At 41.8% G+C, this 26046-nt stretch overlaps 1 protein-coding gene across 1 annotated transcript; it reads right to left on the bottom strand.

Moving 5' to 3' along the window:
* Positions 1-1702: 1702 nt before the first annotated feature.
* fjx1 (four-jointed box kinase 1) lies at positions 1703-3960 on the bottom strand. The gene has a single exon (XM_019894314.1). It carries the CDS (start codon positions 3520-3522, stop codon positions 2272-2274), a length of 1251 nt encoding a protein of 416 aa, XP_019749873.1. The 5' UTR covers positions 3523-3960; the 3' UTR covers positions 1703-2271.
* Positions 3961-26046: the final 22086 nt, after the last annotated feature.

The raw sequence follows: 26046 nt of genomic DNA, 5'->3' as shown, positions 1-26046 counted from the left end.
TGCTATGTGCACAAAAAGAGGAAGATCAGCTGAAGTACCTGCAGATCTGTGCTGGGGCATGCTGCGAGCCTCAGGCTGCATGACCGTAGGAGCCGGTGGCTCTTTGTACGTACACACACACACACACACACACACACACACACACACACACACACACACACACACACACACAAACAAGTACCACATGTGAATAGAACCACAGCGCACTGGCATTTCTGAGGCTGTAATTAAGTACCACATACTGCTTTAGTGCCATGAGCTATAGGAAAAGTTTAATTCATTACGGTGTCACAGGATTTTGTTGCCTGTGGAAAAGGATAAATTGGGGGTAGACTTGAAAAACTTTGCATCGCTAACCAAAACAAACCAAGGAGAAAGTGTGAGCCATGCATAAAAAGTTAAGGCTAGATGTGATTTACAAAGTTAACATTTTTTGAATCATTCAAAAAAATGTAGCACATTAGTTGATTTCACTACCAAATATGTGAACAGTGAACAAAAGATATGAACCTCAAAGGTCAAGATGTGAGGCGAATCATGAAAGGCAGAAAAAGCAGGAGGGTTGTGAGTCTGGTTTCCACGTGCAGGCCACAGTTAATCATTGTGTTTAATCCCTGGTGTCTGCAACCCGTCATAAATCTCTTTGCAGGGTTCAGCATGAACGAGCATGCTTAGATGGTGCCCAGCTGTACGCACAATCCACGTAACAACCCACCACCCCCACTCCAGTGAAACTCAAGTCAACATATTAACCGTAGAACCAGCGCCCAACTCGTTACCGTGACCTCCTTTTCCCTAGAGTTAGTGCACATATTGATCTACTAAGCAGTTGAAGCAGGTGGTTGCGCTGGATGAAAATGTTATTACCTGCTTAACCCTGTACACCGCGTCGCTGCCATTGTGACCCACCAGGCATGACCGCAAATCATTTGCACGTGCTCCAAACATAGAAACGGCAGATAAATCACTGTTCGAATAACATACGCAAAACCTCTCATACCACGAGCTCTACAAATAGTGATGCGCCCTGGAGTTGGCTGAACATACAGAAGTAGTAAAAGAAACCAGCTGCAGAATAGCAGGGAGGCTGAAAATATGACTTTCTAAACATGCATAGTTGGTTTTCGCTTTGAAGATCAGAGAAGTCCAATCTGTTCGGGAACTAATAAAGAATGAGCCTTTTCAAAATGGTCAAATAAACCCTTGCAGTGTTGTAGCGAAAGCCTGAAGACGTAATACTGACCTTCAGGCACTCATGTGCTTTGAATCCATTTCACTGTTCAAATTGAACCTTTGAAAAACAATAAACAAAGCCCTCATCTGAGGAAAAGAGCATTAATGAGCCTATCAGCGTAGCATGTTTTTTGCTCTAACTGAATAGACAAATTCATTCAATGTAGCCCTTGATTCAGGTGAAAGACAGATGAGAAGAAATTTCAACGTAGTTAAGAAATAGCAAATCCTTTTGCAAACGTATCAAATGATGTCACTTGTCTCCTCCATAATTCCTGGTAAGATTATAAAGGATTAGCGTTTCCCGTTGTAGCGTGCCTTTGGCTGGCAGGATGGCTCAGAGGGAACATTCATGCCAGTACCACGCATTTATACAACACAATGAAAGCACTGTAATGATCAGCACAGTAGCTTGTGCAGGCTACTAAATGTTTGACGCACCATAATAACTGTTCAGCAACACACAGTGTTTCAACATAAATTAGTGTATATTTCAAAAAAGAAAAGGGACAAGATAGTTTGGAATGTTACAATGCACATTCAATTAGCGGACCTCTGACTTGCCAAAACAAGTTGGTCAGCAATATTTACACAATGTACAATTGAAATGCTACACTTTTAAGGCTGAATAAAAAGAAAAATGCAGGTGCCACGTTGCCTGTCCGGCAACTAACTGTGCAAAAAGATTTTCTAGAAAATCGACCATATGTTCACAGAAATAAAGTATTAAATATTGAACTGTAAACAGTAAGGCGTGGGAGTTTATCATATCTAGATTAAAGACCATACGGCAATAATCCAAACAGGGGTTATATGTTACCCCATGCAGTCACTTTATAATCTTTACATGTGGTTCGAGTCAAATGAGTGTACCAAGTGGGATTCACGGTGTGAGATGAATCAGCAGGGATTAAGCTCGCACAAATAGTTATAAAGTAGGCGTCACATTTTATCCATAAGAGGTAGGTAGTTCACTTGGATATTCGAGACAAAGCTGTCATCTTTGCATCTTTGGGCCGCAGACCCCATCGTGGCTGCTCATAGCTGGCCGTACTTCTCTTTGCAATGTAGAATGTGTTTGTATACTCTGTCTATCCTGTCCTGGAGGACAGCGGCGTGCTCGTCTGAAAGGAAGCCCAGCTTGGCTGACAAAGGCTCGCTGTCTCTGTAGAGCTGCAGCAACCTTATCCTTGAGTCTCTGCGCTGGTGGAGCTCCGCCACGCGCTGCGCGGTCCTCTTCCTGAACACGCACACGGAGCTCAACACCGTCTGGTGATATTGCTCCCACATGTTCAACACCCGGAAGCCGTGCACTAACCCCGCTTCGTTATCGATAAAAACGAGATCTCCGCGCGGCGTTTTCAGGAGATTGTTCGTGTCCCTTTCCATGACGCGCGCGTCCCACTGCAGGCTGAACAGATTGCTCACTAGCCGGTCAAAGTTGGCCGTCATGTAGTCGAATATGATCAGGTCGCTCCACTGCATGAGATCCACAAGCTCCGCCGTTGTCTTGTTTAGCAGCTCGGGATGCAGCCCGCTGCTTTCCTGGCGTAGCGGAGCAGGCGTGACCACCCCGCTTAGGTTGGAGACCCACTCGGTGAGAGAAACCACAGCGTGGTCGCTCCATTGTAGTCCGCCGAGGCGCGTCCTCACCGCCACCCATTGTTCATTGTAGCTGTTTAGCTGGGACAGTATTAGTGGGGGCACATTGGTGATGCCCAGTAAACAAGCAAGGTAATAGGTCAAAGTTTCACCTTGCACCTGATCCGCGTTGATCCCGTAGCGCACACACGCTTTGGAGCCATCCGCAAAGGTGGCGAGCTGATTGGAAGTCCTGCCGCATCCTGGCTCCAGCTTCACGACCCGCGCCGCCCTCGCCTTGTCTCGCCAAGCATGGGCGTATTCCTCCGTAAAGCCCACCGGGAGTAAATCCTCCAGCCATGCGCTCCAAAATATGCCATCCTCCACGGGGCGGTCCAACTTGACAAACCCTTCCTGTGGAGTCGTCTGATTCCTATTCACGTTGTCATGGCGACTTCCCGCTGGGTACTCACTAAGGTTGTGAGCCTTGAGTTGGGTTCTGTGCGCCGCCGGGACAGCGAGCAGAGTCCGGAAAGTTTTAGCCGAAAGATCCACGGGGAGTTTGGGGTAGAACGACCCCGCTCCTGGCACGGCGAAGCCTCGTTTGTGTCGCTCCAAGCGGTCCTCCAGTGAGCTCCACACGTAGAAAACCCCCGCGAACGCGCCCAGCAAGAGCAGCGCGAACAAGTTGGATGTCACAACCCTCATGGCGAAGACTAAAAAAAAAATTAAATAAGATCCGCTTCTATTCAAGCCGAGGTTGAGTTGGAGCGACCGAAAGCCTGTGCGCCCCCGGACCCAGTGACTGCCAGTCGGACTGCTTGAGAATGAGACTCCGAAGCGGTGTGCCGCTCATCTCAGATGCTTATCAAAAGCCTCCTGTATGCAGAGACATTTTGGATTTGTCCTCTACTGAACCCTCGTCATCGTTACTCTCTGGTGATGGAGTGGCTCTGTGCCCGTGAACACCTCACTGCTTCTCATCTTCCTCTCTTTCGCTCTTCTCCCCCTCTCTCTCTAAGGAAACCGGTGCTGGGTATGTTTGATTTGTGGCGGTGTTGGCTGGTTGAGAAGCTTGGCTGTGAGACACGTGATTCCAGTCCCGGCTTGGTGGGAGGGTCGTGCGGAGGAGGGAGCAGGGAGGAGTGGAGCAAGTGCACGATGCGTTGTGTGAGTGTGTGCCTGTGTTATGTGTGTGAGTGTAGTGACTTTTTAATCCTTTCATATTAAAGCAGCAGTTTTCTGAAACAGACTCATCACATATCTATCTCATATTTCCACCCACCTAATCCCCTCCAGGTAACATATTTTCAAAACCGAGGCAGATTAAAAAAAAAGCATTTGCCCAGAAAGCATTTGCCCAGAAAGCAACAGTTTAATGATGTGATTTCAGAGGTGGCAAAATTACTTGAATTAGTGTTTACTTATCATAAAGATATTGGCGTAAAAAAAGACAAGTGAAAGTAGAAATACTGATTCACCTTTAAAAGTTAAAAAAGAAAAAAAGGCTTTGAAATGTACAAAAGCAAAAATAAAAACAAAATGTTACTGTTAGTAATACAGTATGTCGCAAAAGTCACTACCATCCACTTCCATTTTATGTCATTTCAGGTATCAGTTGAACAGATGTGAGGCCATCAACATTTAATAGCTTAGGCTTGGCACTTTAAGCCTATCATTCTCTTGCCCGTAGCTCACCATGTGACACTAAAGCAACATTACAAAATTTCAGCCTGGCACCAAATACTAGGGCCGTACCGACCTCAGGTTGGTTAACATAATAATCTTGTGCTTGAAGCCTCTCGGAATCAAACTTGTGTTGACGCTTAGATCAAATGCAGTCCACCGGATAAATGCCATCACTAAGAGTTAGGTGTTTTCATCAGTGGCCATATAGTAGCAGGCCTTCCACTGCATAGTCTGTCAAAATACATGGTGGAACCTTCGAAAACTGCTGCTGCAATGCTACAATAATATGTGTGTTAACTATAATATATTAAGAGAGTTGTTGGTAAAGAGGAGGTTAAGAGTATTAGGGATAACTACATATTAGTGTGTAGATATGCTTATTATGACAGAAATGCATGCTACATTTTGGTATACAGTATATCATTTTATATATTATGCTATGATGAGAGAGTGGTATATGAATATTCTTAAATATTATTGATAAATTGGTAATAAAATGAAAATTGAAGGTTAGGTCCACATAAGTTGATACCTCTGCCAGCTCCCTTTCTAAACATGTAAATGATCAGATGTGCCGAAGCAGGTAATTTATTACCTTTGTTTGATCATTTATTTATTTATTACATTTGTTCAAGTATTCATTTTTATAGATATTTGAAATTAAAATGAAAAGAAGGATGGTTGTATGTCTATATGTCTTGTGATTGACTGGCAATCTTTTCAGGGTGTGCGCTGCCTCTTGCCCAAAGTCAGCTGAGCTCGGCTCCAGCTCACATATGACCCTAATGAGAAGTAGCGGCATGGAAAATGGAAAGAGCCTTGCTGGTACAAAAATGCATTCGTATTTTAGCCCTCAAATCTTTGTGAAGAAATCTTGGGTAGTCCGCTGATTGTGCTTTTTTAACACGGTTCACAAAAAAAATAAGTCCTTCAGCAGATTTTTTTTTAATCTACCCAATCTAATTTTGAGATCTGTTTAAACCAAATGAGTCTGCACTGCGTCTTCATCCTAGATAACTAGATAGCAAGGAACTTTAAAGACGTTCTCGACAAGTGGCACAGACAAGGTCACTAAAGTACTTGAATCCATGCTTCTTGTAAGTGAGCACATGCCATGGTTTTTTTTTTGTTTTGTTTTATTTGGTATGTGCGTCTGCCCTCCAAAATCCCGCTTCACATTGGTTCAGTTGCTTTGCTTTCACTTCGTAACTAAATAAGTAGCTAAAGCACAACAACAGTCTCTTGGGTTCTAGACACGGGAAATGAATAAGGCTTAAGTGCATTGCTGGAATTCCGTCAGATGTGTGTTGGCTTTTCCAAGTATCCGTGTGGACTGGATCAGTGTGCAGCAGCAGCCCAGGTTCTGGTGTCTCTTTCCCTCAGAGCAAGTGTGGGCATGTTCACATATCAAGCCTATCTGTTTCTTGCCGCGTGTTATCTTGCAGGTCAGCAAACCTTGGAGCAACCTCCCCTCCTGCCACATTCCTGCCCCACGTTTCCTCATAAAAACCTACAGCGCTCCCCAGAGAGACGTATAATGCTGGGCTGGCTTTTCTCCACAAGTCGCGGCCGCCTGTGGTCAAGCGCTGCAGTGACACAAGAGAGCCCAGGCCGTCTGTCATTCTGTCTGCAAAGACGCAGTGTGCCCATCAGCAGTGGTCTGAGCACGCCACAGCTGTGATGCGGTCTCGGGTTCTCTGCGTGGTGCCGCTCTGCCTGTGCAGATGGCCAGTCGAGAGGACATAAGACATTGGGGATCAGGACAGAGCGAGAGTGAGTTCACTGGATCTGTGTTGCTTCCTTTACAGTCTAAGGTTAGTTCGCAAAAAGCAATAAGTCACAGGTCCCTTGGCACTTTCCAGCACTTTATCTTCTAGACTGAATAATGAATGTGCACATTTTCCATTAGCGTTGAAAGCTGCAATTATTTCACAGGGCATGACAATTCTTGCTCTGGGATTTAGGACAGGGTTGGTGTGTGTGTGGGGTAACCTATTGGGATGAATTCATAGTCTTGAAGTTTTTATGCGTATTGAAAAAAATGTTTCACTGTGTAAAAAGTGGTTTTGCATCTCTTTTGTAGCTTGTAAAATGAATCGGAAACAAAGAAGTAGCTGGTTCGTGTTTGCACTCTATTGGCAAGTATGCTTGAGCACCAAGGGCTCTGTCTTCGAGCAAAGTGTGGTCTAACCATGTACATGGGCAGGCTATACCTTTTTTTGATATTTTACCTTTTTCTGGCATTTTCGTAGGGGTACGAAGATTGGCGCAAATGGAAACAGGCAGAAACTAAGTATGATGAGGAACTGTAAGCGTATATCTCCATGGGTGGATGATATAAAGTTGGCCAGGGCCATCACAGATAACTGTTGTGAAGTTATCTTGGAGACCACTTTCCGACCTGACAGTACGTGTCCGTGTGTTTTGTGGGATTGCAATCCTTACAGAGAAACAGTTATCAATTCAAAGGTTAGTGCTTCTCAATCTCTGTTTAAGTTCATCCCAAAGACGTTTGATGGGACTGCATGCCCCGTCCGCTCCTTCCACACAAACATTCCCTAAACTGTTCCCACAGCGTTGAAACCACTTGAGAAGTCAAAGTATGAAGGTTGAGGGGTAACTACCGGGTGTACCTCAAATATGTCAAAAGTCACTGCCAGCATTTTAATTCATAGAGTGGAACTGGCTCGCGTAGCAACAGTAAAAAAAAAACAACAAACAAAACGTAACCAAACGGTACCTTTTGTTCTCAGCAATACCTAGTTTTTATGACAAAAACACACTAATGGTTTCCTTGTGCCACAAGAGACCAGAGTGCTATTAATTGCACTAACATTGCAACTCAAAATGCAAGATTCAGTGTGACCAAAATTAGCCATAATTTAACTGCACACAACAACATGATTTTAACTATTACACTACACCTGCACAACACAACACATTATGATAAATATGACTTCAGCAAAATATGCTGGCAAACATCACCTATTGCAATTCCCCAACACTCCACAATATCTTTTTTAACGGCCCTGTCACGATGCGAGGTGGTGGTGGACCCCAAAAAGCAGGCAGGAGGGAGGAGCAGGGTGTACTTGAAGAATTGTATTGATAAAAACACAGGAAACTAAATCCAAAACAAAGTCCTGAAAACAAAAAGAATCCAAAGTAGCAAACCAAAACCATGACCGAAACAGAAACTATAAATAACCGAAACATGACCAGAACAAACATGACAGCAGCAAACAAACAAACACACAAACACCGAGTGGTCGTGCCGGGAGTCCTTTTAAACAAACAAACTAATTACATAACGACCAACAGGTGTGCAGCTGCAGGGGGAGCCCTACAGTGCCACCTGTTGGTGACAAACAGAATCATGACAGGCCCTTTATGAAGCGAGGAAGACATAACAAACTACAAATTCTATAATGCGGAGCAACAGCTGCCATACCGAACCATTGGATCAGAGGATCATGCGGCTAAAACGTTGTGAATCCTTGCTTGCACTTCCGTTATGTTTGAACAGCTCTTGAAAAACTCTTAAGTCGGTTTACTCGTGTCTCAAAGCATCAGTGCATTTTAAATGAATAAAATTTTATTTTGGAATAAAATTGTATCCTGTTTTTTTTTTTTTTAATTCTCATCTACGTGAAGCGTTTCGTTTTAGTCTATTGTGCCTGTGCTTTGTTTTGCCCCCCTCGTACGATTGAGTTTGACACACTTGGTCTGGCTCACCCCTAAAATGGAAAATCTATGATCTTGGTTTTCTCAGGCATTCCTTTGTTTTTATGTAATCAAGTATTCAAGGAGTTTTTAAAACCTTTGTATTAAATTCATTTAGTATTTGCTCTACTTGTGTTTGGTTCATGTATTCTGTGAACACTGATCTGTAAGTCTGCATAAGTTTGAGTTCCATTCCAAAGGACATAAATTACCAGCGTGACTAAGGAGGTTAAGTACTGAATTCCTTGAGAATGAGACCCAACTGATAAGCGATAAGGGCAACCTTGAAGGGAGAGTGTCTCTCTCTACGGGTGGTTAATTAGGACGCAATAAACACCAGTTTCAGTAAGAAGAGTCTAAGACTTGATGGCTGCAGACTGCTTGACACTATATCCTTGAATTTGTGAACTCTTTTCATCTCAACTACTACTGCGGAAAAGTGCCTTGACCGAGGAATAAATGCACAAGTCCCCAAGTCGATTGTGCAGTTGTTTAATTCTCAATGCAGTGTTTGATGCTATCTTAAAACCAGGCTCCTGTCTGCTGCTATCTAGATAGAAGCTGAAGTCTCACAGCCAGTAATGAGAATGAGTCGGCAGCTCTTTACAAAGAATCAAGCGATTTTGCTCTGCGGGGACTTGTGCTTGGCTTACAGCAAACAGAAACCTGCCCATTTCCCCCCTCCATCCTGTGCAATTTCAGTGCCGAGTCTTTGGCAATTTTCTCAAACTCAAGCTAATGACCAATCAATTAATGATTGCTAATGAAAATAGAGATGCCACTGAATTCTGCATTACTCGCCCAGTTATGGAGGAAAACACAGGATGCATTTGGCTGTCTTGTTGTGGCACAGAGTACAATTGGCCAGTGATGGTAATAACCAACTGAAAAGTGACCGATTGTCATTCCGATGCACGTGGGGACTCTTTCATGTTTGAGGAATCACGAGAGCGTGTAGCGCCCACCCACTTGATTAAAGAATCATTGTCCAATCTCCTGGATTTCACCCCTTGACCTTCATGCCAAAGCCCCTGTTAAATAAATCAGTGAATTGTTCGACTTTACCTTCCTGTTAAATGCCTTAGTGACTCAAGTGCGCTTACTGTGTTGTGTCAATTTGTGTGTTTAAAGGACTGTCGAGAGTGTTATAACATGCATTTGTTAATAGAGCTTTTCAAGCATTTGTACAGATAAAATGCACCGTGTCATAAATTTTACTCCTGTGTTTGCCAGCTCTACAAGGGCCAGGCGGTCAGTTCGAATTTGAGATGGTGATCTCATGTCCTTCTAACATTTCAGCAATCATGTTACAGCTGGAATCTTAATGGGTGGGCAGCGTGAACTGCTTGCTCTCATCAGATCAGAACTGAATGAATCTTTGCTGCCTGCCATGTGCTGCCTAATCTTTTGTTACTCGTGTCTTCTGTAAATTTCAAACCAAACAGCCCCAATCATAAATTACACTGAGAGCAGAAGGAGCTCAGGCAGAAAATCATGATTTGCTATGTCGTATATGCAGACATCTTACATTTATTGAGCGACGCCAGAAGGGCCGTAACATAACTAACCACAATGTTAAGTAAAATACAGCCATCTGCCTGTCCTGAACTATGAACAAGGGAGGCAAAAATGTCTGTTTATATATTAGACGGCTCCCTGGTTTATGGTGGGTCAGATGCTTGCAATAATGCAATAAATTCACAATTTGTCGCTGTAAACTGAAAAGCACAAACAGGTGCTCATTATTAATTTTTTGACGAGGATACAAGTGCATGAGCATGGGCTGTTCTTTCCAAATCCAATTTGTTGAGATGCTATTTTTAAACGTGCCTCCAAAGTGTCACATTTATGTATGGCAAATGTATGATTTAATATTTTGCTCGATGTTGTTGATAAAAATCATGATGCATATCCAGGGTGTGTCACAAAAGTGCCAGGACTAGTGTCACAAAAGATGTATTTTAAATCCAAACTCCACACTACAAGTTTTCCCTGGAGTCTCACGCACAATTCCGAGCCTTCTCTGCCAATACTGGAAAGAGTCTTTAGGGATCCCTTCCTCTCATTCTTGCCATCTTGAGGTGGTCCATGTCTTAAAAATATATATATATTGATAATTCACTTTCGCTCTGGAAAAAAGGAAAACAAACAAAAAAGAAAAAAAAAACACATGGAGCCAGGTCGAGTGAAAAAGGTTGCTCCAATATGATGATCAAACAAATGGGTCCTGAACTCAACCATACATGTCCTTGCATACAAGATGAACAATTGGAATGACAGTCTGTAAAAAAAAAAAAAAAAGATCAATTAATATTGTCTTGGATTTACAACAGCGCATAAGTCGAGTACACGAAGCACACAATTCTAACGAAAGCCAACATAGATGCAAAAGCTCCGTGTTTGTATTTTTCTTCGCTTCTCCTGATGAAGAATTGAGGAAAGTAAGAGGCCCTATTGAAGGAACACAAGCATGACCCCTTTGACCTAAAAGGTGGACTGTGTTGACAGCACCCTGGTGGGGTGACCGCTAGCCAAACAAAAAAGCCACATGGAAAAGTCATTTAAGTAACGAAATGAATCTGCCCAGTGTCGCGAAATATAAATGTAGTCCTGCCTGATTGAAGCTGTCTTAGTAAGAAAAAAAAATGCTCTTGAGCAGGAATCCACATTCCTGATTATTTAATCTTTATCCGTCTGAAAAATGCAGCATGTTTGACATTCCACTTCCCTTGTTCCATCACTAAGTCTGACAGATTCTGAAAACACGATGTACGATGTTTTTTCATCTTGTCACACGAGGTTGCTGAACAATTGGAATCTGCTTTATTTCACTCGAGGTTGGTGGCGGGTTGGTAGCTTTATGTCATTTATTGTGTGGGCCTTGTGGAACGAGCCTAAGCCATAAGTGTAGGTGTTGCAGTTCGTCTACTACCATTGTGGCTGGAATATCACTTGTGATTGATTTCTGCCCCTCGGGAAAAGCTTGTGTCACTGTTGGCTGTCAGAACATAGATTACCGGTATGCTGTTTAAGAAAGAGTGATCACTCCTATTAACAGCAAAGAAGGTCCAATTGAATAAATGAAGGGTGAGGGCAGAGGCAGTACATGGCTCTTTACTGATAAAAGGAGGGCGGAGAGAATTGAGCAAACAGTCAGCCCGCACAGACAGAAGGGAATAGAAGTAGAAATAATGAAATCAAAGCTATTAGATATGCTACCTTGTTGTCCAGTGAGAAATGCCATTTTCACTAGCTGCGAGCCTGCGATACTAATCTCTTGTTTCCGCTTTCCTACTCTTATTGGCAAGTTGATGCGGCGTAACAGATGGCAGAAAGACGGAAAATATCAACAGCGATGTGCCGTTGTACAATATGTGCATGAATTATTTTCTTTATGGCTTTGATCAGTGAATATTTTTATGGATTGATAAAAGTCAAGGCATGGATTATTGACTATCCAAGGCTATTTAGGATTCTGCTCAGGATCCCGTGAAGGCCATTTTATAGATTTATAGTCTCTGACTCCCTCTAGAGGGAGAGAGTGAGAGTCAAACAACATAAAAATCTCCAATCGTGCTCAGGAGAACGTTTTCATCGCTGCATGTTGCTGATTAAACGTGACCTTTAATTAACATTAGCTGAAATCTCAGCGTTCACCCATGGCTATTTGAAAAATTAAGTCCCCGTGGTCTCTTTACTGCGAATGTCAATGAGTTTCAAAGGGTCAATAATTAAATTTGTCTAATTTCCATGAGCGGGAATGCTTGTTCATTCATGCAAGCGACAACTTTTTATATGCAGCTGTGCTTGGACAGCCTTTGTGACAAATGACCCTTTATTGCTGAGGGGGCGGAGGAGGATGTGCATCGACAGCGTACTGCATAAAAAAAAAAAGGAGCATGAAGGCACTAAAACTACTTTGTAGCTCGTTAGTTTAAGTCACAATTTTGTACATGCAAATTCGAAAGAGAAATACATCCGCAGTTATCTGGGGAATTTCGTTTTGTTCCTCGAGTGCATGCAGTGCTGTTATTTCTGGCAAATATCGCCAGCGCTTTCAAATATCTCCGTTTGATGCTGTCGCAGATTATTTTTCAAACGCGTTTTTGTGTTACTCAAGGATTTAATAAATGTACAGGTTGTACAGATTAGACCTTTTATTTTGGAGACTTTTTGCACAATATACTTTATGTAGATACTATTAAATTACAAAAAAAAAACATGTACGCGATGCCTTTGAAAGGAGTGAATTGTGCAGATATCGAATGAATTTTCTGTAGCAATCCAATAACCCATTTTCCAATATTTAACACTTGTGAGCAACTTTTTTTGATGTGTTGTTTTTGTTGCGGTTTTTTTTTTTTTTTTTTGCGTGCATGTATGTTTCCATGTTTTGCCACAAGAGTCTGCTCTACTTCACATAGTTAGACTTGTAGGAGACGTTAAAAGTTGAAGCATTCATAATACAGTCTGTGTATTTGGGAGATATTAATACATGCAGTATATGATAATCTTTTGCAGTGATATATAGAAATTGATTACCAAAATGATCAATGTGGAATTATTTACCTTGTGATGATCCAGTGCTGTTATACAACACAGCAAACTACACCCAAAACAATAATTAAGCGTTGTCAAATGCAATGGCGGCTGCAGTGGATTTTTTTTTTTTTTACCTGGGGCGTGAGTGGTGGGGTATTTATGGTTGCGTTATTTATTTATAACATAAGATTAAGGCATTTTTTTTTAAACTCACAACCCCTCACAGATAAAGTCATTGGAATGAGTCTTTTTGCTATCATCATGGTCCACAAAAACCGGCCAATGCCTTTCTTAAAGCAACCGACAAGAGTGATGAATGCCATCTCTGTAGCATATCTGTAATTTCATTGAGAAACAAAGCTTAAAATCATAAATCTACCATAACTTTCCTTATCCATGTGGCCCGGGCTCCACATTCCCCTCACAAAATTTGTTTCGGTTATTTCTCTGAGTTAAATACAAAAAGAAAACTAGCTTTACAAGCCTGGCTGAGCAAGGCAGCCACCATGTCTCCATGCAGACCATTTTGGATTGGGCTCGTTCCCGTCGGAGACAGGAGCCACCTCAGCCAAAGGAAATGACGTCAGCTTTAATGGTAACTCTGTTTAAACATTCTTGGCTGTGGGCAGTGGAATTCAGTGCCCAACGGGGCACAATACATGTGACTTGCACGAGGACCGACTGCACATGTCACATTGGGCCTTTTCGGAAAGATTTTGGACTTTCACAGTCTCTAATAAATTCTAGAAAGGTGTTGATAATTTTATTTCTGTTTGTGTGAACTGCACCTTGCCTTTGAGCGTAAATTCCTATGCGCTCTATTTTGATGAGCCGCTATTGGAATTGCAATGAAAACCTATCTGATGGAGAAGAAAAACTGAACGTTAGTTTCTATTCTGATTACTTTTTTCACGGATTTTGTAGCGGTGGTATTATTGTTAGTCACTAAGGTCGAAGGGAGTCATATCCATTCAATAACACCCATGTTCACTGTGAAAACGTGTCACGCATATCTGCTGGGTATTTACCATATTGATGGGGGATGCACAGTGAGCTGTAAAATATTTTGTCAGGCACTAAAAAGAGATTTAAGAGAGTTTGTGCACACTTTAATTATTGAGGTTGAATGCTGAAATCCCCTGTCTATAAAGTCACAGGCTAAACTTGAATAAAATTAAAGTGTTTAGTGTTGCCTTCGCCAGAGCACTGATGAATTTGGCGTCTTTTATGATTTCTATGTATGCATGTTAGAGGAATCTATGAGCAAAATTGTATCATGTTTAAAGTTTCATTTAATTTGGGCACGTCTAAACGTTTGGGTGCGTATCTGGCACCCCCAAATGCCTATGCACAAAGGCGCCGGCCACCTGGCCGGAGGGCTGTTGAAGTCCACAATTAGAGCGTCAATGCAGGTGGGCGATCAGAGGAGAGAGGGCTAGACTCGGTCACAAAGGGGGAATGAATAATTCGGGAAGAGCGGTTGAACAACAAAAGACGATTTGAGAACACCCATCGCGCCCAGGCGACATTGGCCGTCCGCAAAGTCTGCAACATGTTGAATCAGTGTAGACCAGACAGAAAGGCGCAATGTACCGGTGGTTCAAAGCTTAAACCCAGGTAACCAATCACTACCGAGGGGCCGGACAGGGGGTGCGGTATGCAAATATCGGGGGCAGTGTTTTCCTTGTATGTTACAATAAAAGTCTGAATTGGCGGGAAGGGAGCTCGAGTGTGTGATCATCGGGGCAACTACTGTCGTTCGCTCTCCTCTCAGAGATCCCTCCCGGCGATATTGAAGACAATTTTCCCTGTGTGCCGAGTGATTTCTTTAACTTTGTCCGAGAAAAACTCTGACAATGAAATTAACCATCAAGTCAAGTCAAATATGCTCTCTGTGCAACATACAGCACAGATGAAATTGCTTTCCTCTCAACCACAGTGCAAACTTGCAGTGCATTGAAACACACACAGCTAAAAATAAGGGTAGCAAAACTGAACTGTATGAAAATACATAAATAAAACCATCATTGAGTTTTTGGGGATCACGTATTACATAATGCATGCGTGACTACAGTCATCTTACTATTTATGAACCTAATAATGGGACTGTGGGCACATTTTACATACACACACAGTCCCGTGTGTTCATGTTTTCTCTGTGCATACTGCATACTTTTGGGTTTTTTTTTTAATCATAGAGGCACAGAGAAAGATAAAGACAAACAAAACCCTCCCATGAAGCACATTATAAAAAGGCTCTTGGGCACACCGGGTTCGATGGCATGCCTACAACGAGTGTGATACTGCACTCCGGTTTGTTTTCCATGTAAGGTCTTGTTGAGTGACTTCTTGTTGATTAAAGTGCACATTTTATTTTCTGTGCAGCCCAGCTAACACAACTCTTAAATAACAGAGAATTTGTTGTGATCACTGGCTCCTGTTTGGACACTCCTCGAGAATTACAAGTCAATGGAACATTCTGATGCGGATGACAAAGCGAGCTTGGGGAGGGTAAACTATCTTCCAGTGGCACTGTTGGACCGAAGAAAGAAGACTGGAACGAGGAGGTGATGTGCTTTAAAATATGTAGTTTTTGTTAATGGCTATTGAGATGGTGTTTTTCAACTTTACAGTTGCCTTATGGGTCACATTCTGCTTCTCAATGACATCAACTTCCCCATTTTCTTTCTGTACCTCATTCTCTCTCATTTGTCTTTCTCCACACATATCACACCTTCCAACATAATGATACAGCATTGATGGCCTGCTGGTGGAGGCCGGAAGAAGATAAAAATAGGCCCACTACAAACTGCTGGTTGTCATGGTTCACAAACAACACATTGTGGGATACAGTAGCTGTCTGGTGCCGTGTCCGTGTGCTGTTATTTGCCTCAATCACCCAGCAACAGTCACCTTCTGGTCTACAAGGACAAAGGAAAGGAAGTGAGTGATAAACAACAAGCCGAGGTTTGGATGTGTCATATCAGAGACCTTGCGGCTCCATGTAGCAACATGTGAGCGGACCTATTGGAAATGCTCCCCCTCTGTGACATTTACGTCTGCTTCAATCTTAAATCGGGCATTATAAGAATGACGTCTTGCTCATTCTGTGCTGACATCATTCAAGCAGGGAGCTGACTAAGCAAGCCAAGGATTTGCAGTTATACTCATAAAACACCGAAGCACAGAGCACAGCAGAATCTAAAGTCGTCTTGTAAACATGGCTTCTTTAAGATTTACAGTCTTTAATTTGGTAAAAGGAGAGGAGAATGTAACCTTGGTGAAACTTTTTTTCTTTTCCAAGGGAAGAAGCTTACTGGGGGAAATGATGGTTCCAAAATTATATACAGTAGGGGTGACCGGGGATCGTTGTAACAAAGGGACAGGTCGAACACTCTCAGTTTGGACCAATCAGAAATGAGCTCTGGTGATGTCATCAATAGAGTTTATGCTCTCTGACAAATTTGGCTCACTGGTGCAGCCTCATGCCTTAGAGTTGAAAATTGTCTGTTCAGTAGCCAAAAAAAAAAAAAAAAAAAAAAAAAAAAAAAAAAAAAAAAAAAAAAAAAAAACTGTTCTTCAGGTTAGAAAGTAAAAACAATTTTTTTTTTCTTCATAGTTTCCAATGTGTCGTCAATACAATTGTGTCACTTACATAAGGTCAAGCCGTTGTTTCTCTAGTTTAGTTTAATGTGTTTCATTAGTGCTCGCTTTGAAGCCTAATGCTAAAATGGTTAGCTTTTTAATGGCTGCCTGGCATGGGCATTGTTCTAACTGTTCTTAACAGGTGATAATTGTGACATTTGATACTGTGATACTTGCTAACTTTGATAACTCACAACCAAGGGAAGTGTGGCTCAGATGTCAGCGTTGCAAATTTTGGGCCCATGAAGCCTGCACCTTAAGCAAGGATGCTACATTTACTACAGTGGCCTGTGCATCATCATCATCATCATCATTTTTATGACTATAATTATCCATCCATCCATTTTCTAATCCACTTTTTCTCATGAGGGTCGCTGGCTTCCTGGAGCCTATGCCAGCTGTCTTCGCACTGGCAATATTATTATTATTATTATTATAATAATTATGATTGTTGTTGTTATTGTCATCATTGTCGTATTACAAGTTAAGGTTCTTCTTTATTTTTCATTATTGTTTTTTAAGCATAATAATTGAATTGTTACATCCATCTCCAAGTAGTGTTAGAACTCACCATGGTACTGGGGTAGGTTGTAACAACCTACCTCTGTGTTTTACATTTAATTTACATTTACATCTGTGACAGTGTAGCAGACCTATATGGGTACCACAACAAATTTTGAGATCTCTAGGACAAAGAACCACTGAGTTACACTAACTCGAACAAAAAGTGTTACTAATATCCCCAATCTCCCCTGCTATTTCTTCATTTGATGAAGTTCAATACTTGCTCCTTCCAAAATTAATGAGACCTTGCTGTGAAGGCCAGTGGTGTCCGAATTACATCATGAAGCTACTGGCTGAATCCTTCTGCGCTTTCAAGGCAAGCAATCCCACCCTGTCTTTTCTCATTTAGATGTAGGTGTTTTCCATTTCAGTTTCAGTCAGCAGCATACGTGCTTTAATGCACAATAGTTAATATTCAAGTTAAGTTGGCATTTGGACCGTATAACACATTTCACATCATATATATTTTAATTCAACATTCATCCAAAGCTCAACATATCACTAGATGGGACCAAAGGGAACCACATCAGGTCACACAAGCTCTTATAGAGGGGCATGGGATAAGACAGAGATTTTTAATTTAATTTTTTTTACAAGCTGGAATTTCTTGCTGTCGGATGAGCAGAGTGGATGTGAAATCCACAGCGTTGTCCTAGTTAGGGCACAAAAGCCTATAATTGCTTCACTGGGTGGAGATGCAGAAAAATAAAAACATATTCAGAGGGTCATACGGGCTGTTTTTTTGTCACATATTTGACCTTAGACATATATTGAAACAAACCAAAGCCAGACACGGTCACTTTACATTCCTTAATACATGTAAGCCAGAACCGCATATTATGTTTCTGTTTAAATGAGACAAACCTTAATCTAACGTCCTCTTTTAGAAAGGAGAATTATTTCAAGATCGTAATACACAGTGACATGCAAAATGAAAGCAACCCCTTTCCTTACAAAGGAAAACAACTTTATGAAATAAACTAAACAAATACTGTACTTAAAATGCAAAAGCATACAATGCTAATTTTCACTCCATTACAGGTTTTTTTTCTCAATACATTTTGTGTTGTAACCCTTTCATAGTTACTAAAGTAATGACTCAACCAACATTTGTTTTTCCTCAAATTCACTCTCCTGTTGACCGTCAGGAAAAGAAAATGACACCAGCCGCTTTATGGTGACGACTTCTCCTACCTTTATGCTCAAAGAAATTGTGAATTGAAAAGAGTGAGTTATGATTCATCTTGAAAGTGGCTCTATAGAAGACAAAGTACCACATCTCATTCTGCATTTTTTTTCGACCAGTCATGCTCACTCCTGGAAAACAATATGACTGGTTTGGCTAAAAGCCTGCTGCAGGCTTCCGTCTTTCATGTCACCTGACTGCAGAGTTTCCACCAATCTAATGGTGTTCGCAGGCTGAGCTGTAGGAATACAGTGAGGAATGTCCGCTGTTTATTCTTTGTCCGGTGCATTGCCATAGCGACAGGTGAGATGTGATGTGATTATTTTCCTGGACATTAAAACCACTTCATCATTTTGTCTGTTTTTGTTGGAAATCCGGACCGAGGAGCACCAAATCCATTTTAAATTTGGAAAATGATCGTGGGAAAATTGCATTGACAAAATCATGCACTTGGATCATCTTTGGGAGACAGATATTCTTTAATATATGTTGGATTTCTGCCTTGCTTTTGATTAAACAACGTTATCTAAAAGTGTGAGAATTGTGAGCGGTAACTTGATGGATGAAAACCAATGTAATTATTATTTGTGTTGCTTAATTGCATTGTCTCCTAACGAGGACTCTCTCTGTTAAAGTAATTCTGTCTGGAAGGAATGGAGGTCAAGTAGAGTACGCTGCTCTGTAGTTACCAGGAGAGAGTACAGGTAGTTTTCTGCCTTGAGCCTGGAGCAACTGACTCGTCAACTAGCAAGTCACAGTACAGTACTCTGACCAAATTGATAATGACTTTGAATGAGGAATTCAGAACTTTGTGAGGGAGCCCTCCCATCCTTCGATTGCAGCACTACAGTCGAGAAGTCAGGGTGGAGAATTGCTCCTTCCAGGAAGTAACAAAACAATGCCTTTTGGCTAAATATTCTTAACAGGCCACAGATAACATTAACACCCATCCATCCATTCATTCATTATCTGAGTCGCTTGTCCACATGAGGGTCGTGGGCGTGCTAGAGCCTATTCCAGCTCTCAGCGGGCAGCAGGCGGGGTACACCCTGAACCGGTTGCCACCCAATCACAGGGCACACATAGACCAACAATCATTCATACTCACAATCACACCCAAGGGCAATTTAGAGTGTTCCGTTAATTTGCCATGCATGTTTTTGGGAATGTGGGGGGAAACCAGAGTACCCGTAGAAAACCCACACAGGCACGGGGAGAACATGCAAACTCCACACAGGAAGGCCGAATCCTGGAATCTGTGAAGCGGACGCGCTAACCAGTCTACACTGCGCCACATCACAAAAACATTCAAGTCTGGAAAAAACAAAACAAAAACCCTTTCCCTTTTGAGCCAATATTAACTTCAAAATTACCAATTCAAGATTTGTCCTTCCCAAAAAATTTATAATAAAAATCCCCTTAATGCGTGCTAGTGATGGATCAAATGCAGAGGACAATTTTCATTGATATGCAATATACTGTAAATGACATATTTAATTAAAGACAATGAAGATGACTCTTCTTCATCTGGTGTTGAGGGTAATCACAGTAATCACACTGCAACAAGGCCGGCTCCGAAGATGTGCTATGGAAGAATGCTTGCTAAGTGACAGTGATGATGATAGTCATTAAGTAGTGGCTGGGGTAAAGAGGACATCTGGTCCCCCTACATTTCCCAATTGCTGAGCAAGACAATTTGGTCTCAAGCGGATTCTCCAGAGCAAGTTAAGATGGAAAAGATTCTCCCATCCACTTAAGTCTGTCATTTATGTACCTGTTGAGTTGGTGAATGATCAGGAGGAGACCATGAACCGTTTAGTCACTTAGTAATAGGATTGCAACTCAGGTTTTTATATTCAGCACTCGCCGACATATCTCTGTAGCAGAATGTTCCCTCCCTTCGTTCATTCTCCCCTCTGTCCTACTCGCAGGTCACTCTTTCAGCTTCATCGTAGTCTGCTGCCAGTCCCTTAGACACTGCTGCTATTAACTGGTAAGGAGTGAGTGCTACAGTGAAACTCCTCTAGAACGAAACCTACATGAGCGAAAATACCCCCTAATGTGAAAAAATTTTCATGCATTAACACCATTCCCACTTTCCTGCCCCCCATACAACGAAAAAAAACCCTGTTGCTTTATACAAAATCTTTTTCTCTCCTCTTGCCTCGCGACGAGATTCACTACAACGAAGTCTCATCCAACAGCGACCTCAACTGCTTCGTTCGGAAATGGCAACAGCAACCACCACACTGGTTTACACATGGGCAGTAGTCCAGGAAGTGTTTGTTATTGTTAGTTTCAGACGCATCAAGAACTTTGCACTGCTAAAATTGCTACAAAACGAACCTTTGGATGTGAAGCAGCTAAGACAAGAAGAGCTCTGACGCTGGAAGAGAGGGTAAACGTGATCAAAATGAAAGATGGAGGGAACAAAATAAAAGACATTGTCCAAGAAATTGATGTAAGTGAAAGTGAATGCTGATCGGAAATTTCGCAATTTCTTTCCCTTTTTTCTTTCTACACTGACTATATTATATTCTCATACTTATGCACTATTGGAATAAAAATAAAGAGTACACATTCGTTTGTGTGTGTGCATGTGTGTGTGTGTGTTTACATCTGAGATCAAATTTGCTACAGTGAAAACCCCCTGTTGTGAAAAATTTCTTGCTGCAAACATGATTTCATTGTAGAGGAGTTTCACTGTACTGCCTTCATTCCAGATTTGTGCTCTGGGTGTAGCAACTATAAAATGGTGTTCTTCCCCGTCAAATCTGGCCTTCTGCATATTCTCCAACTGAATTGAGTGTATATTCTCTTATACTCTGAGGGTGAAGGTGAAACATTATATTGCACTTGAAGTGTGGCTACGGTTACAATTTACGCAACACGTAATCATATTGTCAAATATATGTATCTTGCCGCTGTTTCAAACTGTTTTTATTGAGGTTGTTATACATTTTACACTCTAATTTTGAAAATCACTTGTTACTTACTTTCACCAGTTCCACGCCCATTTTTAATTGAACTAACACCTTGGTAACATCAGTCACAAGGTGATATGGGTTATGCATTGACAAATACATCATTCTACACAAGCCACACATATAACGATACTTTTAAGAGCAACATTGGAGCTGTGTAAAAGCCAAATCAGTCTACCTTGGAATAAGTGTGCCACATAATGAGCCTATGTTCTTTGGCCAGCTGTAGCCACCTTGGTGCTGACCTGTTTCTAATGTAAAAGAGAAAAGTGTTGAATTCAAACGAGATTCCCAGCACATTAGTAATGGAAAGGGACAAATAACCCGCCTTGTGCTCTTTATGTACTACCAGTGACATTACAGTGACACATTTGAATTCCCTACAGGTCATACAATCATCCAAAATGTCATTGCTTCGAAGCTCAGACAAAACTTAAGAGTTCAAACCTTCATTGTGCATGACGTCACGTGAGACAACAACAAATTCAGTAGCCAAATGATAAACTGTGCATACAGTTTGCTTTTCCTTGTGAAACTCATTTCAGTGAGAGGAGATGCCAAAGGCTTTATCAAAAGAAAAGGATCAAGAATTACACTGTACAATTTTAATAATACTAATTATACATGGGATCTATAAAGGGACACTCAGACACTTTACAGAGTAAGGGAAAAACAATGACAACAAAAAGCAGGGACAGCAATAAATCAGACAACAGAAATGAAAGAAAAGCCAGTTTGAACAGGTGTGTTTTGAGGAGGGATTTGAAGTTCTCTAAAGGACTTTTCATCCTCTCTTTGATACTTCCTGAACTTGTTGCTGAACTTTTTATCCTCATACAACTGAGTCACTGCTAAACATTCCAACCACCTATACTGTGGTGGCAACACCGAGTATGGCTTTTGTTACCATGACTACAAGGGGTGGCACAAGGAAATGGTGATGAGGTGAATGGATAGGACAAACCCCAGTTCCAATGAAGGACACTGTGTAAAACATAAAAAACATGCTAAACACTCTTGATTTGTTGTTGTTTTTTTCAAAATATTTGAACATTTTTGATTTTGATGCCTGTAAAACCTTCCAAAAATCATCGGTCTCTGTTGTCATATTTTGCGTCTCAAAATGCTCCACACATTTTCAATGGGATAGAGGTCTGGACTGCTGGCAGCTCAGTCTATTACTTGCACTCTTTTATTAAACGCCCTGAAAAAGACATTTTCAGGCTCTGGTCGTGCGTAGGGCTCGAACGCAGAGACAAGAGGAATAACAGCAGATTATGATGGGATGGGTGTGTTGAAAGATGTCCGTATGCAGAATCCTACCTGGCAGAGAAGAGCTGCAAAGCTGGCCTAGTGTGAGCCAGAACGGGGACCAGCTCGTCATCGACTGTTGGCAATCTGGTGATGAGTGGAATCCCAGAAAGGGTTATGAGCTCTCTAATTACAATCAATGTAATTTGTCAGATCAGGTGCAGCTGCTGGTGTCTCCAACACATCAAACCTGCAAGGCATACATCCATGCACACAAACAGGGGCGAGGCTCTCAGTGCCCAGCTACACATTATTCCAAACTGCAAGCTACATAGATTTGTCATCATCATTATTATAGTACAATGTCCGCTTCAAAATATATACACGTGTCGCTGATGGTGTAGTGGTACACGCGCCGGACTTGTGTGCAGGTAGCGTGGCATCTGTTCCCACTCGGTAACGGTGTGAATGTGGTTGTGAATGGTCGTTTGGCTCTATATGTGGTCTGCGACTGACTAGTGACCAGTTCAGGGTGTAGTCTGCTTCCGCCCAAGGGCAGCTGGGATTGGCTCCAGCAAGTCCCCGTGACCCAGTTCAGGATCAGCAGTGTTGAAAATGGATGGATGGATGGATGAATATATTCACACATTCAAGATTCAGTGATGGCTGTCAAATTACATTTGAATTTCTGGTGCCAAATCTGTCAAATATCATTCATAATTTGTTTGGACTGCTTCTGGAAAAATACAAATAATATGAAGAATATTGGTTTGCAGGAAAGGAAAATACTCACTATAGTTGGTAACGGTACCAGCAAAATAAGAAGAAGCCCAGCAACTGCAATTTGTTGGAGCTCTGATTGTTGTTGTTTTGTTGTTTTTTTTTTTTTTTTACAACATGCACTTCGTACAGCTTGAATACATGAAAGATGTACACTAAAGCAGGGTACACCTATACCACTCTTAATTGAGTTTGAAATAAATGAGAGACCTCACACAAGCCATATGTGCTCTTACTGTTCCTATAGTGTATCCATGTTTTAAATAAATAAATACATAAATAAATCAAGCATAGACAAGAATGTTTTTGTCGTGTTTTCTTGCTGCTGCAGCAAGCTCAAAGCAAAACAGCCAAGACTTGAACAGCCAAAGCTTTGGTCACGGGTCAATCCGCTCTATGAATTGAGCCACAGCCACACAGCAGCAGCAGCATGTTGCTGGGGCCCAGCCAGGAACTGGCGCGGGTGAGCAGCTGGTCTTGCTGGTGTCGCCAGCTACCAGCAAGGCAACAACAGCATGTTGGTCTGGTGGCGTGCGTCGCTTTGAGTCAGACCATGAAGCCTAGTGAGTGAAGGTTCAGTTTTTTTAATCTTCACTCTTTTTGTTTTGCTTTTGTAGCTTCCACTGTTTTGTTCTTGCTGGTGATAACAGCAAGACCAGCATGAAAACACAACAAAAATGTGCTGGTCTATGCTTTTTTTTTTTTTTTTTTTTTTTTTTATAATCAGGCATGGTATTCTCACAATGACCAACAGAGCACACCACACACAAGATATATTCCCCAAAGTTGGTGCCTGTCGAGGTACATGAACTGAGAGGCAACAATTAGCAACAACATCAAAATGTAGTCGTACTGGGAAAAAACAGATCTATCTGCTCACTGCATTGTGGTAGTAAACTTTTCTACTTAGATTTTTTTCTTTTATTTTGGCATGAATTACTTATGAGACATATACAAATAACTCAACAGAATTCATGGCTCAGCCAAAGTCAGTGATCTTAAATATTGAACAAGTTTAACATTTACAATTGTGAGCTCTGAAGGCTTTCTGAGTAGATTAGGGAGGGAGAAAAATCAGTTTTGACCCACCCAACTCAGAAAATTCTTTGAAAGACATTCAAGATTTGACCTTGGCTGACTTTGGTTGTAAGAGGGAAATATGCTCAAATTTGGCCCGATTGTGAGTATGTGTTGTACATCAGGTCCACCAACATACCTCCAATTCTAACCTATTACCAAATAAATTTGCTCTGTATATGAAGACACTAGAACAAACAAACACAAAAGAGTTGTAGAAGACCAAGTAAACAATTAAAACATCTCGAAGATATACATACACCACATAAAATAATTGTCTCAGATTAGTGTCATTTCAGGACACTCAATTACAGCTATTGGCCAAAACACACATACAGTGTAATCAGTCAATCCAATTCTTTTCCAACTGCTTTCTCCTTGAATAATTTGGCCTGCCGCCAAAAAGGCTGATTAAACACACTGGGGCCTTGTCAGCAGCAATCATGGGCGTGCTTCCATGACACAGCTGAGTCAAATGATGACCTCAGAGAAAGACAATGATCAACAAACAAGCAATATTCTTCAAAAGACCAAAACCTTAAATTACATTATGAATTGAATTTCACTAAAAGAATGTAACCATTCCAGGGAGTAGCTCGCCTCTCGCCCTAAGTCAGCGAGGATAGGCTCCAGCGCGAACCTCGTGAGAATAAGCAGAATGGAAGACACATGGATGAAACAATGAGAGTACATTTGAATCAGTGGTGGCTTGTGGAGTTTTCACAAGAAGGGTGGCTATAAAATATATCTAGATAGATAGGTAGATGCAGTACAGTGGATGACTGGTTAGCACATCTGCCTTACAGTGCAGACGTCTGGGTTTCAAATTTGGGCTGTGGCCTTCCTTTGTGGAGTTTGCATGTTCTCCCCGTGCCTGCATGGGTTTTCTCCGGGTACTCCCGGGTACTCCGGTACCTCGCCTACTGCCTGAAGACGGCTGGGATAGGCTCCAGCACGCCTGTGACCCTCGTGAGAATAAGCGGCTCAGATAATGGATGGTAATCCATCCATTTTCTGTCTTTGGGGAGTAGGCGGGGTACACCATGAACTGGCTGCCATGCAAACTCCACACACCTCTGCACTGTGAGGCTGACGTGCTAACCAGTCAGTCGACCACCGTGCCACCTACCACGTGCATGTGTGTGTGTGTGTGTGTGTGTGTGTAAACATATATATACAGGTATATACAGAGAGAGAGAGAGAGAGAGAGAGAGAGAGATTCATGATGGTGGTACAAATATTTTATTTTTCTATTTAATAAGATACTCTAAATCCAAACACATTCAAATAATATAGGTGCCACTGTTTATATACATTGTGAAAATTGCTTAATGTCATTTAGTGAAACATGCTGCACTTTTACACTTGTTTTCAGTATCAGACTATTGCGAAAATTAAATTACCGGTACACTGAGTTTTTTTAGTTCACTTGAGTAGTCCACCAGACATGAATTCCATCACATCATTTGTACAACGGTCATGTGCTTAGCCTCATTGTGTGTGTGTGTGTGTGTGTGTGTGTGTGTGTGTGTGTGTGTGTGTGTGTGTGCGTGCGTGCGTGCGTGCGTGCGTGCGTGTGTGAACAAAAGAATGACAGACACAATGGGTTTAGCATTAAAGGTTAGTGGCTGCATTCATTTAAGAGTAATGCTCGTGGACCTCCATGTGGAAGGAGCAGGGTAGTATGGCAAGCCATAGGGTAGACCATTTGGAGACTTGGACTGTAACTTGAAGCCAAAGATAATGAGAGAGAGAGAGAGAGAGAGAGAGAGAGAGAGAGAGAGAGAGGGG

The sequence above is a fragment of the Hippocampus comes genome, unplaced genomic scaffold, assembly GCF_001891065.2.
Source record: "Hippocampus comes isolate QL1 unplaced genomic scaffold, H_comes_QL1_v1.1 scaffold104, whole genome shotgun sequence".
Classification (NCBI taxonomy): domain Eukaryota; kingdom Metazoa; phylum Chordata; class Actinopteri; order Syngnathiformes; family Syngnathidae; genus Hippocampus; species Hippocampus comes.
Note: the sequence above shows the minus strand (reverse complement) of the source record. Positions and strands in the feature narration are given on the sequence as shown.

Excerpts from the sequence above, each read along its gene's own strand:
- fjx1 (XM_019894314.1), bottom strand. The coding sequence starts at position 3,522 with ATGAGGGTTGTGACATCCAACTTGTTCGCGCTGCTCTTGCTGGGCGCG.